This window comes from Acipenser ruthenus, chromosome 1 (assembly GCF_902713425.1).
Source record: "Acipenser ruthenus chromosome 1, fAciRut3.2 maternal haplotype, whole genome shotgun sequence".
Taxonomy (NCBI): domain Eukaryota; kingdom Metazoa; phylum Chordata; class Actinopteri; order Acipenseriformes; family Acipenseridae; genus Acipenser; species Acipenser ruthenus.
The window spans coordinates 51,342,224-51,359,915 of record NC_081189.1 but is presented as its reverse complement, the minus strand read 5'-3'; the positions used below and the strand labels follow the sequence as shown (position 1 = coordinate 51,359,915).

The 17,692-nt window shown below is 39.1% G+C and overlaps 1 protein-coding gene across 1 annotated transcript in view; it reads right to left on the bottom strand.

Annotated features, from left to right (window-relative positions):
• Positions 1-12,245, bottom strand: part of stpg2 (sperm-tail PG-rich repeat containing 2) — a 288,221-nt gene extending 275,976 nt beyond the window's left edge. Inside the window, exons 1-4 of the mRNA XM_034033821.2 lie at positions 11,945-12,245; positions 10,220-10,329; positions 9,903-10,025; positions 7,192-7,356 (exon numbers count right to left, since the gene is read on the bottom strand). Of these exons, the coding sequence (XP_033889712.2) occupies positions 7,192-7,356; positions 9,903-10,025; positions 10,220-10,329; positions 11,945-12,050 (504 nt within the window). The 5' untranslated portion in view covers positions 12,051-12,245. The remainder of the gene's footprint in view (positions 1-7,191; positions 7,357-9,902; positions 10,026-10,219; positions 10,330-11,944) is intronic.
• Positions 12,246-17,692: the final 5,447 nt, after the last annotated feature.

The following is a 17,692-nucleotide window of genomic DNA, read 5'->3' as shown; positions in this document are numbered from 1 at the left end:
ACCGCCTCTGTGTGGATTTCAGGAAGGTAAACGCTATTGCCAAGTTCGATGCGTACCCTATGCCTCGGGTCGACAAACTTTTAGATAGACTGGGAAAGGCGAGGTTTATCTCCACTCTGGACCTGACAAAGGGATACTGGCAGATCCCCTTAACCCGCAGTTCTAGAGAGAAATCCGCATTTTCAACACCAGAAGGGCTATTCCACTTTAAAACCATGCCGTTTGGGCTACATGGTGCGCCTGCTGCCTTTCAGAGACTGATGGACCCGGTTTTACGCCCACATCATGAATATGCAGCAGCGTATATTGATGATGTGGTCATTTACAGCTCCACCTGGCAAGAGCATTTGACTAGGATTGCAGCCGTCCTTCAGTCTCTAAGGGTAGCCCGGCTGACAGCTAACTTGAGAAAATGTGCATTTGCCAAGACAGAGACCCAATATTTGGGATTTTTAATGGGGAATGGAAGAGTGAGACCTGTGGTCACCAAAATCCAGGCTTTGGTTGACGCAGCGATCCCCAAAACCAAGACTCAGGCGAGGTCACTACTGGGGTTAGCCGGTTATTACCGTCGCTTTATCCCCGAGTATGTCACAGTGGTTAACCCTTTAGTTGACCTCACCAAGAAGAGTGCTCCAAATTTAATTAAATGGTCAGCTGAGTGTCAGGGGGCGTTTGATACTATTAAGCGTAGACTTTGCCAGGCCCCCACTCTTATCACACCGGATTTCACCAAGAGATTCATCCTTCACACCGATGTGTCGGATGTGGGTTTGGGTGCTGTCTTGTCTCAAAAGGTAGATGGAGTAGAACACCCAATACTGTATCTCAGCAAAAAGATGCTACCTCGGGAGCGTAACTGCTCCGTAGTCGAAAAGAAGTGTTTGGCCATTAAATGGGCTACTCACTCTTTACGATACTACCTGCTGGGACACTCATTTGATCTTGTCACTGACCACACCCCACTCAAGAGGTTAAGCACAATCAGGGGTTTCGCTGTCGCTAGTCACTCTCGTAATTTGCGAATGTTTTTTGAAAGTGACGACAAAAAAAAAAGTGGAATCGTCACTAGTGACGATCGTTTCTGTTTGTACTATAAAAAAAATCTATTTTGTTAAAGTCACACACAACGTCTCTTTCTTCAAAAGAAGGGATCGCTAAACCATAGAGTCACTGCTGCTGATCAGATCAGCACCTCATTCTCTCGATTCATTGACTCTGCAACGTTCTCATGGCGTGGTAGGCGACGTAAATGCAGTCAGCCATTCAACGCGGGTCAGTTACAATGGTAACCCTGACCACTTTATGAGGCTGTACTAGGTGCTGCTGTAGCTTTTAGCCTCACATTATTCTTTGCAATCTGACAGCTTCTGCTGCTGCACCTTCACGGCTACAGAGAGTTCTGCTTAAACTTTTGCATCCGCAGTGAAAGCGGTAAGCTTGTGCGCGCAAATTAAAAAACAAAACTGTTAGCCAATACTACTGTAAAATGTCGCATAAGACAATCTACTCGTTTTTTCAGCACGGTCATGTTCTCAGTGATGTGTGTGACAAAGGCTTTTTTGCAGCGTAATTTTAGCCGCTACAATGTGATAAAATCAGACCTACGAAACCAACTTAAAATGAGCCGTGTAAACCTACTAATGCAAATGTCTGTCAACTCAAACATGCCTGATCTTGACAAAATATCTGAATTTAATTTTGAAAAGGCTTTCAGATATTGGTGTATGGACAAAAAGCGCAGGGTTGTAGTTTGAATCTATAGCAGAGAGGAGTTAAAAATCTTGTTGGAAAAGTGAAGCAAGGATATTGTACCAAACGATACATACAGTTTTGTTAAAACGAAGATGATTTGTAGTATATAATATTCTAACAGTGTTTTTTTTTTTCTTTTTATTGTAAAAGACATATAAGTACACAAAAACACTCAGTAAACAATTACATTTGTAATGTTATTGTATACCATAGACTGGTAGATTTTAGCTGAAGCGTTAACAAAATTCTGAAATATTGTACTTTCATTTAGGAAACCTGAAATGAATATAGAAATAAGTTTGTTGGTTATGAAATATTGACTTATTTGTGTACCATTGCCATATGAAATGTTGCAAAATAATTGCAAAAAATAAATAAGTAAATCCTGGTATAAATACTTAATATAATGCATTCTGTGTTTATGTAACTTTTCAGGGCAAATAAATCTGGTTCTTGAGTTTTAAAGTTCTAAAAGTTTACAGCTGTAAATGACCAATTTATTTAAACTGTAGAGCATTATTAAAATGGTTTAATTAAATAACTGTTTTGGTCAATACAGTGATTTAAGGTATAAAATAAAAACAGGATTCATAACACCCTTGAAGACTTGAGCTGTGCGCCAGTAGTGAATACTGAATATCTGGAGTGACTAATGTTTTTAGAAAGGATTAGTCACTAGTGACTACAAAAATCTAGAACCCAGGGGAAACCCTGAGCACAATCAAGGACAGCAATGCCCGGATAACTCGGTGGTATCTGGCGTTGCAGCCCTTCATGTACCACATGCTACACCGTGTGGGGAAAGACCATCAAAATGCGGATTATTTTTCACGGGAGGGGGGAGTAATGGGAAAGATAGATTCAGCTGAGTGTTCCTTCAGCTCCACTCTGAGCGGTGGGATATGTGACAGAAATATAATGAGTTTTGGTTGTAAATCTCCCTCCCGACCTGTGACGGCGCTAAGCAGCGAAAGGGAAAGGCTTTGGACGGGCTGGCCTGACAGTTCTTTTCCTGAGACGGGAAGTCGGACAGTCTGGAAGAAGGCGAGACTCTGTTGCAGGAACGTATTGACCCGGAAGGTAAACGATGTAGCAGCTGCTGACAGTAAAGACACCTGCAATCGCTTACCAAGGGGTCATGCGTAATGACATAAAGGGGCCGGAGAATCGTAAATCTTTTCCTTCGCTTGGTTTCAGGGCGGATACGAAACTGGAAGGACTGGGAGAGATCCCCTGTGAATTATTGGGAGCAGTATTCGTGAGTGTTTTGTTTGTTTTTGTCGCTGTTAGTAATTGTCTTTTGTTTTGTAAATTCACTAGACGGCTAACACGTCTCCGGAGCTGTCGCCCTGGGCCAGCACTACCCGGGAACAACACTGCACTACAATCACTGTTTAAATTGTTATCATCCACCACCAACACTACTGCATGCACCCGGACTGGTGTATTGTATTGTATTGTGGGGCGGATAACGTGTACTATTATTTGGTTTGCAAAACCAGTTATTATTGTGTCCAGCCGTGTTCTACACATTGGTGTGTGGTCATTATTTGGTCATCAGACCTGGATACAATTAAAAAACTGTTCCAAACTGAATTATAACTCTCTGTGTTTCATTACTGCACTGCATCACCCCTGCACCTGCACGTACCACTTACCACTTTGCCACACCAATTCACAACAGCTGCACATGCTTCTGAAATTAACTACATCTGCACGTCCAGCATACCACGCGTGAACTTTAATTGATGGGCTCCGTGTCACAGACTCCAAATGGCGACCATCTTAGTTCACAGGTCAAAGTGAAGGATATGGTGGAGACTGCTAGCATACTTTGTCCTGATAGTAAAAGCCAATTCGAGAAAATTAGCTTATCACGCCGAACCATCACCAGGCATGTGGAAGTAATAGGAGATGAGCTAACCTCCGAGCTGAAAAAGAAAGCAGGCGGCTTCAATCTTTTTTCTATCGCACTGGATGAGAGTACTGACATCAAAGACACCGCTCAACTTTTAATTTTTGTCAGAGGAACTTCTTGCAATGGAATCGATGATGGGGACAACCAGGGGCTCTTACTTATATGACAGGGTGTCTGCCTGCTTGGAAAAAATCAATTTACCGTGGCGTAAACTGACAAACGTCACAACAGATGGATCCCCAAATCTAACCGGTAAGAACATTGGCCTACTAAAAAGATTACAAGACAAAGTAAAAGAAGAAAGCCCAAACTCGGAGGAATTGATATTTCTTCACTGTATTATTCATCAGGAAGCCCTGTGTAAAAGTGTGTTGAAGCTCGAACATGTTGTCAAAGTGGCAGTGAAACTTGTAAACTTTATACGGGCAAGGGGGCTTAACCATCGTCAGTTCGTTCAGCTGCTCAATGACACAGAGGCAGAGCACCAGGACTTGTTATATCATTCAAATGTGCGCTGGCTAAGCCTGGGGAAAGTCTTTCGCCGTGTGGTGGGAGCTGAGAGGGGAGATTGGTATGTTACTGGATACGGTTGGTAAAGCTGACAACTTCCCCGAGTTACAAGACACAGACTGGCTGGCCGACTTTGCTTTCGGTGTGGACATACTGGGGCATCTGAACAATCTAAACATGAAGCTCCAGGGAGAGGGTGTTTTTGTGCATGAACTGTATTCCAACGTGAAAGCGTTCAAGGCCAAACTTCTGTTGTTCTCCAGACAAATGAGCAGCAGGTCTCTCGCTCATTTCCCGACACTGGCAGCACTGAACGCGCCCCCATCATACAGTAGCATACATCATACAGTGACATACAGTAGCACTTTGATCGACCTGCATGCCGAGTTCTCCCGCCGCTTCTCAGACTTTAGCAAGATTGAGACTGAGCTGGAGCTTGTATCATGCCCCCTATCTTTCGACAGTGAGAAAGCACCACCAGACACACAACTGGAGCGCATCGACACCCAGTGTGACAGTGCTTTGAAGGAGAAGTACAAAACAGCTACAATAGACCAGTTTTATGGCTCACTGAATGAAACAAAGTTTCCAAACATGAAAAAGCACGCCCAGATGATGCTGGTTTTATTCGGGTCCACATATGTGTGTGAACAAACGTTCTCAGTCATGAACTACAACAAATCCCATCACAGGTCAAATTTAACAAATGACCACTTGTCAGCTGTTCTGAGGATCTCTACCTCAAAAATGACACCAGACTTTGATGCCCTTGCCAAGAGAGGTGACCAGACCCATTGCTCACATTAAGACCCAAATCACCAAGACGGGTAGGCAAGGCTTATGCTTTCTTTCTCTGTTTTCAACAGTCTTAGGCTTTTTTTTTATGGTGATGGTTATTGCAGTGAGAACTATCCAGCAATGCACTTGGATACAGGCCTTTTGTCCCCATTCATCTGACAATGAACACTTATTACAATGGCTCAGATTGTGGTACTTTATGTGGGCTGAGATGATTTGAGAACTGTAAATATGGCTCACAATGGAGGTGAAATGAGAATTGTTCCTTAATATGCTGTCATAAACAGGCCGTTCAATATGAACCAAATGATATGCTTTTTGCTCTTACTATTTGTGTCACTCAGATTGTACTTTTAGAATGGAGGTGGTTTTTACAGTGTTGTATATCAGACATCTGCTGTCATATACAGTATGTCATATATGCCTGTTTTTATGTCTCCAGTCATATAAACATACTTTTTTTTAAAGTTTGCACTTACTTTTTGTGGCTGTGACTTTGATTGTACTTTACAAGGGTAGAGATGGTACAGTGACAGAATTGTTCTGCAAGCATATGTACACCTACAGTACACTAGTAGTTGTGTGTCAACGTGAAAAAGAACAAAGGCTTCACATGTTTTGTCACGCATATAGTATGTGGCCCTTCACTTGGTTTCAAAAGCTCAATGTGGCCCTTGAGCCAAAAAGTTTGCCCACCCAGGGTATAGATGCATGCTATGTGTCACTGACCCTGAGCACATTCAGAAGCCTAAAAGTAAGTAACATGTCACTGTGAATCCTGGGGGGGTCCATTCATTAATATACTGTACCAAGTTGATTAAGACATTCAAACATTACCTAGCTGTCTATCGTAAGGTGGTTTATTTTAGTTATATGCAAAAATCGTACCTGCTAAAAGCATTCTTATTTATTTAACACAACTTGCTTGAAGTATATTGCTTACATCAGAGGCCACACAGGGGCCTTTTCAATTGATCTAAACAAGGTGATCTAAATACCACCATTGTTTAGATAATTAAAATAGGGCTCTTTCTAACCAAGGTTATGTAAACATCTAACATGCAAATCGGTATTTCTGTCTGTAAAAATATGTAAAACACCAGGGAGGGTCCTATTTAGTGATTTAAAGGATAGCACTATTAAATAAGTCCACATTGTTTAAGAGCTATTTTCTATATTTCATTTTCAGAAACATGTCAAATAAAATGTAATATCAACAAATGTAAAGTGTACACACCGATCACAAAAAATGTAGGATCCAATTACCAAATGGGTGGTACATAACTAGGAACAGGTCCAAGATAAATACCTTAGTGCTGTAATAGACTCTAGCTATCAGCACCCAATAGGGTAGAGAAGTAATTAAAAAGGCAAACAGAATGCTTGTGTATATAGTCAAAAGAAGGTAAGAGGGTGAGAGTGTACAATTCACTGGTGAGAACACACTATGTTAAATTCTGATCACCACGTTACCAAAAGGACATTGTGGCCCTGGAGAAACCATAGAAACAGTTTCTAACATACCATATACCCTTTTTACTTATTTTTAAAATACAACAATACTTTCTGTATTCCTTTGCATTTTTGAGAGTAAGAGATCAGATTTTACGCAGACTGAATCTAACTGCTTTACATTTTATTTGAGTCCCACGGGTTTCCTGCTGGCATTTCCAATAAGCTCAAGATTTTTATTTTATATTAGCCTTAAACTTGATCAGTGCCACTTGAACAGTAAATGAATACAGCTTGGTAAGAATCAGCACAGTAATACTAATAACTGTAAAGTAGCTGTCACAATGAAAAAGTGGGGTCTGGAAAATCCAACGAAGGGCAAGGGCAGGGCCTAAGGGAATGAGCTACAAAGACAGGCTGAAGAAACTGGACTTATTTAGCAAACAACAAAGAAGAATTGTGGAGGTGGAGGTAGGGGTGGGGAGGAGGACTTGATTGAAGTCTTTAAAATTTTAAAACAGTTGACAAAGTTAAACTTAACTAATACTTTAAGTGATGCACAGAACCCACGACTAGAGAAAAATCTAAGACAAGAAGTTTAAAGACAGTTATGGGGAAAGGGAAAGAATAAAACATTTAAATGACATTATTATTTTATTATTATTATTATTTATTTTTTAGCAGACACCCTTATCCAGGTAGCATACATTATAAGCTATTTACTCTTTAATAGCAATAACTTGCTACTATATTCTTACTTGTTGAGGATTGTAGAATGCTGGACCAAGAGTTATATCTCGTGGCGGTGGAGACTGTTTACATAGTGTTCTATCTTCAATTTCCTCATATCCAAAAGCCTGGCCAGGCGAGGGGATTGAAGGGATGTCAGGCTTCCGCAGATACTTTATACGGTTTGAACTGACCTGAAGAAATGACAGGAAGAAATGTATTTGAGGGTGTTAAAAACAGTGCATCTGAAGCTGTTTAAATTAAAATATTTAAGGATGTTCTGTCATGTCATGTGACCCAAATTTCTGAAATAAAAAATCTTTAAAATATTATTTCATCACGTGTTACACATTATATTATGAAATTGCAATAATACCTTGAGAGGAAATTTGAAGAAAAACGAATTACCTTTTCAGACTACTATTTTTATACTGTATGTTTCTTTCTAAGGCTGTGGCTTCAAATAGATCATATTTAGTTAACCTGGATTCTGTGCTGCACCGAGTGACACACACACAAGTGAAAACATGTTACTTTTGTTTTAAATTAACAGTTTTGTATGTACATATACCTGTTTACACACTAGTTTACAATTTTAGAAAAGTAAACTACGAAGGTATCAAACAGAGACTAACAGAAGTAGATTGGAGTAAAATAGAGAAAACATCCACAGAAAAAGGATGGCTGTTTTTTAAAAATTAGTACTAGAGGAGTAAAACAATTATATCCCAAAAGTAGACAAATCTAAATCTAAAACAAAATGGCCAAAATGGTTTAATATATCAATTAAAAAAAATATTCAGCGAAAAAAGGCACTTTACAGAGCGTTTAAAAGGGACCAAAAACAAAGTACACAGAAAGAGTACTTGGAACTGCAAACACAAGTCAAAAAGGAAGTTAGAAAGGCCAAGAGAGAGATAGAAATCAATATTGCTAAGGAGGCTAAAACCAATTCCAATATTATAACAGCAAGAGAACATTCAAAGGGGAGGTTAAATGTCTAAGAGACACTGTGGCAATGTGCCCCGCCCCTGTGTACATTTGTGTGTTATGTGTTGTATGGTGCGTGTGTTAATGTTGGTGTATTGTAGTTGGTACACGGGATATAAATGGGTGTGTGCAGCACGAGTATTTAAATTGTATAATTATATTTAGGCACAGGATTGCACAAATCACTTCACGTGCATTTAAAGTATAATATGTGAGCACGAAGTCTCGCGTAAAAGATTAATTCTCAAACTGAACGCAGTAGGGATTCAAGGAAATGCATGCACATGGATTAGGGAGTGGTTAACATCTAGAAAACAGAAAGTACTGATTAGAGGAGAAACCTCAGAATGGAGCGAGGTAAACAGTGGTGTACCACAGGGATCAGTATTAGGTCCTCTGCTGTTCCTGATCTACATTAATGATTTAGATTCTGGTATAGTAAGCAAACTCGTTAAATTTGCAGACGACACAAAAATAGGAGTGGCGGCAAACACTGTTGCAGCAGCAAAGGTCATTCAAAATGATCGAGACAGCATTCAGAACTGGACAGACACATGGCAAATTAAATTTAATAGAGAATGGTGTAAAGTATTGCATGCAGGCAATAAAAATGTGCATTATAAATATCATATGGGAGATACTGAAATTGAAGAAGGGAACTATGAAAAAGACCTAGGAGTTTATGTTGACTCAGAAATATCTTCATCTAGACAATGTGGGGAAGCTATAAAAAAGGCCAACAAGATGCTCGGATATATTGTGAGAAGTGTTGATCTGATTCAAACATTCAAAATCCTAAAAGGTATAGACAATGTCAACCCAGGGGACTTCTTTGAACTGAAAAAAGAAATAAGGACCAGGGGTCACAAATGGAGATTAGATAAAGGGGCATTCAGAACAGAAAATAGGAGGCACCTTTTTACACAGAGAATTGTGAGGGTCTGGAACCAACTCCCCAGTAATGTTGTTGATGCTGGAACCCTGGGATCCTGCAAGAAGCTGCTTGATGAGATTCTGGGATCAATAAGCTACTAACAACCAAACGAGCAAGATGGGCTGAATGGCCTCCTCTTCGTTTGTATACTTTCTTATGTTCTATAGCATGATAGAAATTGATGAACATCTGTATAGTCCCACCTTCATTTTACATATTCATTAGATAAAGACAGGACTCCCTGGCCTATATAAGTTAACCCGCTAAACCCTGGGCCAAGGCAATATGTGATATGACAGTGTGACATGATAGTGTAAAGCAATTATTAAGCACAGCATATTCAACTTTACATCTGTGTAATAAATACAGAAATTGTACTAGGATTTTTTTTGGGGGGGGGGGGGGGGGGGGGGGAGGGGATTGGCAGATTACACCTGGCTATGAATAATTAAATGTCTGGCTTCCTTCCGAATACCTAGTACTATTAAATACTGGACTTAAGAACATAAGAACATAAGAAAGTTTAGTAGCTTATTGATCCCAGAATCTCATCAAGCAGCTTCTTGAAGGATCCCAGGGTGTCAGCTTCAACAACATTACTGGGGAGTTGGTTCCAGACCCTCACAATTCTCTGTGTAAAAAAGTGCCTCCTATTTTCTGTTCTGAATGCCCCTTTATCTAATCTCCATTTATGACCCCTGGTCCTTTTTTCTTTTTTCAAGTCAAAGAAGTCCCCCGGGTTGACACTGTCTATACCTTTTAGGATTTTGAATGTACTCAATACTTGTCCAAGACAACAAAGGAAGATAATCATACCGTTTGTAGGCTCTTTTTCACAGATTGGGACACATTGTAGGATCCAGGACCTGGTACATCTGGTATATTCTCTCCAAAACGCTTTGACTTGTTCTGAATGCTTTTTCCACCCAAAATATGTTCCTGAAATATATATATATATTTTTAAATTAATTTAAAAAAATACATTGTTGGGGTTTCAAAAACTGCATAAATGTCTGTTTTTTACCCTGGTTTAATACAGTAAGTAAGTCATGCCTTTCCTTGGTTAAGAAATATCCCCAGATTCTAGAGCAAACATTCTGATCTTTGAACTTACAATAAACTAACTAATGTACCTTTGCAGGTTTTGCATCATACTGCCCTGGTCCAGGCGCAGCAACCACAGCATTTGGAACATGAAAAATTGATTCTCTGTTTGACATTGACATGAACGGCGCATAGCCATCTGAAAAAAAAAATTAAAGAATTACAAAAACTAAAACAGGTCATGGGGCAGATTTGATCAACATGTACACCCTGTCCAGATAAACCACATAAGTATTTATTTAGTGCAGTTTGCAGAACTAGAAACCACCCTGGATTACCCTGTGATACAGTAACTCCTAAAAAAAAAAAAAGTAGTTGGTGCAAATCAAGTGGATTTCCTGGTGTTGTAAATTGCCTAAAACAATCATCTTACTGTATCCCGGTGTGACATATAGTAGACCAAATCCACCCCTAACACCCAACTCACAGTTACATTTATAAAATAACCATGGAGGTGTTAATGCATACAGCAGCTATTGTCTGGGGTCAGGATTTATCAGACTATTTCAATAAGGTGTTTGGTCCCTGAGTCATGCGAATGGAGCAGCTATGATTTATTTATTTATTTATTTATTTCATTGCATAAACTAAGTTTGTTTTTAGTTTTTTGAAATAACAGACCTGTCAACTCTCCCTTATTTGGTGACTCTCCCGTGTTTTGGTCACTTCTCCCAGACACTTCCGGGTCAGATTTTCTCCTGTATTTTGCTCTACTGTTAAACCCCTTTATGTCAGCAAACCTTTACTTTCTGCAAAGGTCATGTATGGTCTGTGGTTACTGCAATCCCATAAGACCTTCAGGTAAAAAAAACTAAAATATAGATGCAAATTTCAAGCTTCTTGGACAACAACATATACTCACATAATCCTAAGAAACGTTGGAAAAAGGCATACTTTCTGTAAACTATATGCAATGGGAGCAAAGATGATGTTTGTGGCAGCACGTGAGATCCCCAAAACACCAAAAAGCCAGTGACTGTCAGAAAACCAGCGCTACAATGACATCTTTCATCGCCAAAGTAAAAACAGAGATCAAGAAAGTTACATATGCAGAGACAGCAAATCTGTAGACATGTTCCCTGACTCACAAATTACAGAGTATTCTGCAGGAAAGTCTAAACGTCACACAAATAGTGAAAGGCGTTTCTATTAAAATGTCAGCATCAACGTTGCTTTAGAAATTCAGATTTATTGATAATATGTGTTTATATACAGCAATAGTGTGTTAATTTAAAATAGAAGATAGTTGACAATTAAATGTTACTGATCGTGGTATTACTGATCCGACACATATGTGCAGTTTAATGTATAACGTTTCAATACCACATTGTTGTGTATTTTGGCTTTTTTTATTGACCTGTTTACGAAGTATTGGCAGCTGACAAATCAGCCACCTATAACTACAGTACAATAAGACCCACAGGGGCCAAGAGAGAATCTGATTGTGAAGCATGTCATGGTTGTTTTTCTGTTTGATATTTTCCCTTTTTAAAAGCAATTAGAAGGAGCACCGTATCACAGTCTATCATCATTCTACCAAGTTATGAAGTGGAATAGTATGCGTTTGTCTTACTTGGCGGTTGGGTTCCGGGAAATATTTCATGATAATTTAAGCCCTGTCTAATCCATATCCTATTTATTCCGTTTTCACATTTTCACTATTGTATATTGCATAGGGTAAATGAATAAACACAAAACTTGCGGAATTGCTCATGACCTGTACAGTATTGACCCATCACACAAAACGTCCTTACCTTCTTTTTGTGTTAGCACCTGCGAAACATCATATGATCCAGGCCCCAAATTAGGTGTTGTACTTCCCACAGTAACATCGGTCAGTCTGTGAGCCCTGTCATACATGTCGAAATAAAACAACAACAACAATAATAATAATAATAATAATAATAATAATAATAATAATAATAATAATAATAATAATAATAATAATAATAATATCTAACGATAAAAATACAATACGTTTAAAAAGATCCCCAAAAACAAGTGACCTAGCACAACACGTTTACTACTAATATTTGTATTTTTTCCCTGCAAGTTTTACTAAAGGCAACCAGGAAAATACATCTACAGTATTTAGTTGCCCTTGTTACATAGTTTTGTGGCATTGTGTTCAGCGTTGCCCTGGAGATGACGCGTGTTTGCTGCACTGCGCGGTTCAGTACCACGTTCTTTTGTAAACAGGTGAATAGCTTTCTGTAGCTTAGGTTTTTTTTGTTGTTGTTTTTCTTTTTCTTTATAAATTACCTGTCGAACTCACATTTTCATAAACAACCTCTAAATACAATGACGATTGCTTTAAAGAACTATGCCTCTCCACATAGCAGTATCATTTCGGAATAATCAACTTATATTATCTAAGAATAAATCATTGCATTTAAAATATTAAATGAATGGAGGAATAACATTAATTTCTGTTTTGTTAAATGACAGATGTGAGTTGTGGACATAAATCTAATTAATGAACAAAAAATATATAATGATTAAAAGTGGAGATTATTTTAAAGTGATAAATGCAATGCCTGCTAAATTACCTGTTCTTATTGAATCACATACAATTCTATAAATAGGACAATACCTGTTATTTCCATAAATGGTATTGATATAACAAGTTCTAAGTGCAATAATTTCCATGAAAGAAAATCCAAGCATTTTTCCAATTAATATCAGTTGATATGTTGATAAACAGATTTAGTTCTGATGTGTCTCCACATTGCTGCTTCTGCTCTAAAGAAAATGAAAGACTCTTCCACTTATTTTATTTGTGTAGTGATTAAAATATTATGTGGCATCATTCTGGGTTTGACTACAATATTCTGTGCAAGATCACTACATACGCATTAGCTTTACATTACAACTGTCAAATCATCGATCGTCGCGTTTGTTTTTATTATTTCTTGACGTTTACTTTAAAAAAAAAAAAAATTGTATTAATACACCAGGCTTTCATCAGCATCTAGTTTGTGCGATGCACCGACTGCTTCCTGACTTGTGGTAACTGAGGGGCGGGGAAGTCACTGGCTGCGTTCACGATACGCAGACTTTGCTAAGTGCGCAGAATCTGCGCATATTCGGCGGAAAACCTGTCCAAATTCATCGTCTGCGTGAGAAAAGTCTGCACAGCCGCGCAGCTTCTCAAGAGGTACTGCGCTGGAGCAGCCGCTGCAAAACAATAGACGAGCGTTGGCTGACAAAGAAGTGTGTAGGCAACCAGATACAATCCTCACTCCATGTGCTACTGCCACCTAGTCAGGGTGTGTGAATCGCCTTCGAATTATTGTCATTAATTATCTTATGAATGATTTCTAATACAAATTTAAATGATTTGACTCTTTTTCCACACAGTTATTATACTTTTCAAATATCCAGATATTTATTCTAACGATTTAAACATGTAAAAATAATAATAATAATAATAATGCTAAATGGTTGAAATGAACCAAAAACCGCTCTGTTATTTTCAGCAGGTGTAATTGGTTATTGATGAAAGGCTATCAGGGGCAGGGGATAACCTACTTTGAATTGAGGAGAATAAATCGGCTTTAATAACAGGTAGTTGAAGTGAGATATGTGACCATATGTGCAAGTATCTGAACTATTTTTGTCCCAGATCAAAATACTGTACTGTCTAACAACCCCTTTGTGAGAGGGTGGGGGGAATCCTGCCCGTTATAATACTCATTAATTTGTCTCACATCACAAAACATACGTTTATATTATCTCTTTATAGCAGGGACTGTTTCTACTATACATTTTCTGATCATGCTGTAAATTATGAAGCTGGTGGAGCACAAAGGGAACTTCGATTGCATCCACTTCTTCTGCGATTAGAATTTCTCTCAACACCACCTCCATTTTGGTTCTGCTCAGAACTGTTGTTCATCTACCAAAGCTGTCCACGCTGCGTCTGCACAGACCGTGACGTTACGCGCAGACTCCCGTCTGCAATCTAGCCGGCAAAAAAGTGTTGTGAACGCACCCAAAGTCTTTGATAGATAAAATGGTAGCCATATCAGTTCTGATGCCACCTTTGAATGTAAACATCAATCTCTATTTCCTACTTTCACCTGAAGAGACCTTTGAGATCTTTAAAGCTTGTGATTAATTTTTTTTAGTTAGTCCAATAAAAGGTATCACATCTCCTTCTCTTTGTCTTCTCATTAGTGAAATTTGACTACTATTGCAGGTACCATTTTAAAATACATATGTATATATTTTCATATCAGTGAATAAAAACGTTTTTATTATATTAATGCTGACAGTCTATGCATTACCGGGATATGAAAACTTATCAGTTCATCTCAACCTGACAAATACTGTGTCGCCAGAATAAATAATACACCTGTGTGTGATTTAAAATAATTTTACTGAGGCGCTGCAAGAGACAGCAATGCATCTGGGGTCTGATTAGAAACAGCAGCCCAGGCATGTGTACTGTGGTAACCAAGGAGACTACAGACCATTGCCCAGATATTAAGACCATAAGAACATAAGAAAGTTTACAAACAAGAGGAGGCCATTCAGTCCATCTTGCTCGTTTGGCTGTTAGTAGCTTATTGATCCCAGAATCTCATCAAGCAGCTTCTTGAAGGATCCCACAACATTACTGGGGAGTTGGTTCCAGACACTCACAATTCTCTGTGTAAAAAAGTGCCTCCTATTTTCTGTTCTGAATGCCCCTTTATCTAATCTCCATTTGTGACCCCTGGTACTTGTTTCTTTTTTCAGGTCAAAAAAGTCCCCTGGGTCAACATTGTCTATACCTTTTAGGATTTTGAATGCTTGAATCAGATCACCGAGTAGTCTTCTTTGTTCAAGACTGAATAGATTTAATTCTTTGAGCCTGTCTGCATATGACATGCTTTTTAAACCCGGGATAATTCAGGTTGCTCTTCTTTGCACTCTTTCTAGAGCAGCAATATCCTTTTTGTAACAAGGTGACCAGAACTGAACACAATATTCTAGGTGAGGTCTTACTAATGTATTGTAAAGTTTTAACATTACTTCCCTTGATTTAAATTCAACACTTCTCACATTCCAAGCATCTTGTTGGCCTTTTTTTATAGCTTCCCCACATTGTCTAGATGAAGACATTTCTGAGTCAACATAAACTCCTAGGTCTTTTTAATAGATTCCTTCTTCAATTTCAGTATCTCCCATATGATATATATAATGTACATTTTTATTGCCTGCGTGCAGTACTTTACACTTTTCTCTATTAAATGTCATTTGCCATGTGTCTGCCCAGTTCTGAATGCTGTCTTGATCATTTTGAATGACCATTGCTGCTGCAACAGTGTTTGCCACTCCTCCTATTTTTGTGTCATCTGCAAATTTAACGAGTTTGCTTACTATACCAGAATCTAAATCATTAATGTAGATCAGGAATAGCAGAGGACCTAATACTGATCCCTGTGGTACACCACTGGTTACCTCGCTCCATTTTGAGTAGTAGTTTTCAGCAGTACTTTCTGTTTTCTACCTGTTAACCACTCCCTAATCCATGTGCATGCATTTCCTTCAATCCCTACTGCGTTCATGTTGGAGAATTAATCTTTTATGCAGGACTTTGTCAAAAGCTTTCTGGAAATCTAAATAAACCATGTTGTATGCTTTGCAATTATCCACTGTCGATGTTGCATCCTCAAAAAAATCAAGCAGGTTAGTAAGACAAGATCTCCCTTTCCCAGCAGTGTGGAGTAGTGGTTAGGGCTCTGGACTCTTGATCGGAGGGTCGTGGGTTCAATCCCCAGTGGGGGACACTGCTGTTGTACCCTTGAGCAAGGTACTTTACCTAGATTACTCCAGTAAAAACCCAACTGTATAAATGCGTAATTGTATGTAAAAATAATGTGATATCTGTATAATGTGAAATAATGTATAATGTGATATCTTGTAACAATTGTAAGTCGCCCTGGATAAGGGTGTCTGCTACGAAATAAATAATAATAATAATAATAATAAATCCATGCTGACTGCCTCCCAGGATACTGTTACCATATATGTCATTTTCCATTTTGGATCTTATTATAGTTTCCATAAGTTTACATATATTAGAAGTCAGGCTTATTGGTCTGTAGTTACGTGACTCGGTTTTATCTCCCTTTTTGTGGATCGGTATTACGTTTGCAATTTTCTAGTCTGTCGGTACAACCCCTGTGTCAAGAGACTGTTGTATGATCTTGGATAGCGGTTTGTAAATAACTTCTTTCATTTCTTTGAGTACTATTGGGAGGATCTCATCTGGCCCAGGGGATTTGTTTATTTTAAGAGCTCCTAGTCCCTTTAACACTTCTGCCTCTGTTATGCTAAAGTTATTTAAAACTGGATAGGAACAGGTCGACATATGGGGCATGCTGTCTGTGTCCTCCTTTGTAAAAAAGTAATCATTTAATATATTTACTATTTTTTTTTCTTCGTCTATGATTTTGTCATTTGTGTCTCTCTGATTAAAGCAATTCAAGATGTAATTTAAAGATGTAATTTCTCCTTCCTGTTTCTAACTGCTCAGTACTTTTCCACGACTGTACTTCTCCCACGCTATCGCTTCACACGCTCAACACATCTTTATGAAGTCCAACCCAATAAAATCGAGCCAATATTCGAGCCAATATTCTTGTCAGGTCTGAGGTGCCCTGCAAAAGGGATATAATGTGCCAGTCTCATGACCTCCAGTCGACAAGACGGGAGAACCAATAATTGTGTTACAGGCTGTCCTGTGCCCTTGAAAAGGTTCACCCTATACAGTAATTGCCCCTTGATAATGAAATGTGGAAATACTAGCACCCCAGCGCCTTCAACATCCTTACCTTTAATAGACCGGACCTGTCCCCAAGTGTGCACTAGTAAGGGGTTGTTATTTTGGCCCCACACTATGTCCGCGCTTAGTGCCACATGTCTTGTATATTGAGAGGGGCGGGAGTAACATCTGCCTTTGATGGCCCAGTAACCTCACCCTCTCGGTCACACTGCGTTCCGACCCCCTTTGACTGGTGTTTGTTACCATTGTAGCAGGCTCCCACCAGCCCCCATTCTCTCTTTATTTGTTTTTCTCGGGCGGAACAGAGGAGAAAACATTTCAGTTTGAAAGGGAAACACATTACCAATCATTTCCCTTTCGTCTTTCTCTGCCACGTTTACGTGTGCGGTCGGGACTGCCATTAATTTCACCAATTCTCTATAGTTTGGCCAGTCTCGACCCAGAATAATTGGGTGTGGTAACCTTTCCACCACCCCCACTATCAGGTGATGTTTTATCGGACTGACCGATAAGTATACTTTGACTGTGGGGTATGTGTCTCCATGGATACAGGAGATAGCTACCTGACCTTGTGGCTTCCACAACACACTGCCCAAGAGAGATGTTCTAATTAAGGTCTGACCACACCCTGTGTCCACTAATGCATGGGTTTTCACATTTCCCAAAATTACATTAACAATACAAGGCTCCTCCCAACCATTTTCCCCTTGCTTACCCGCTTCTGATG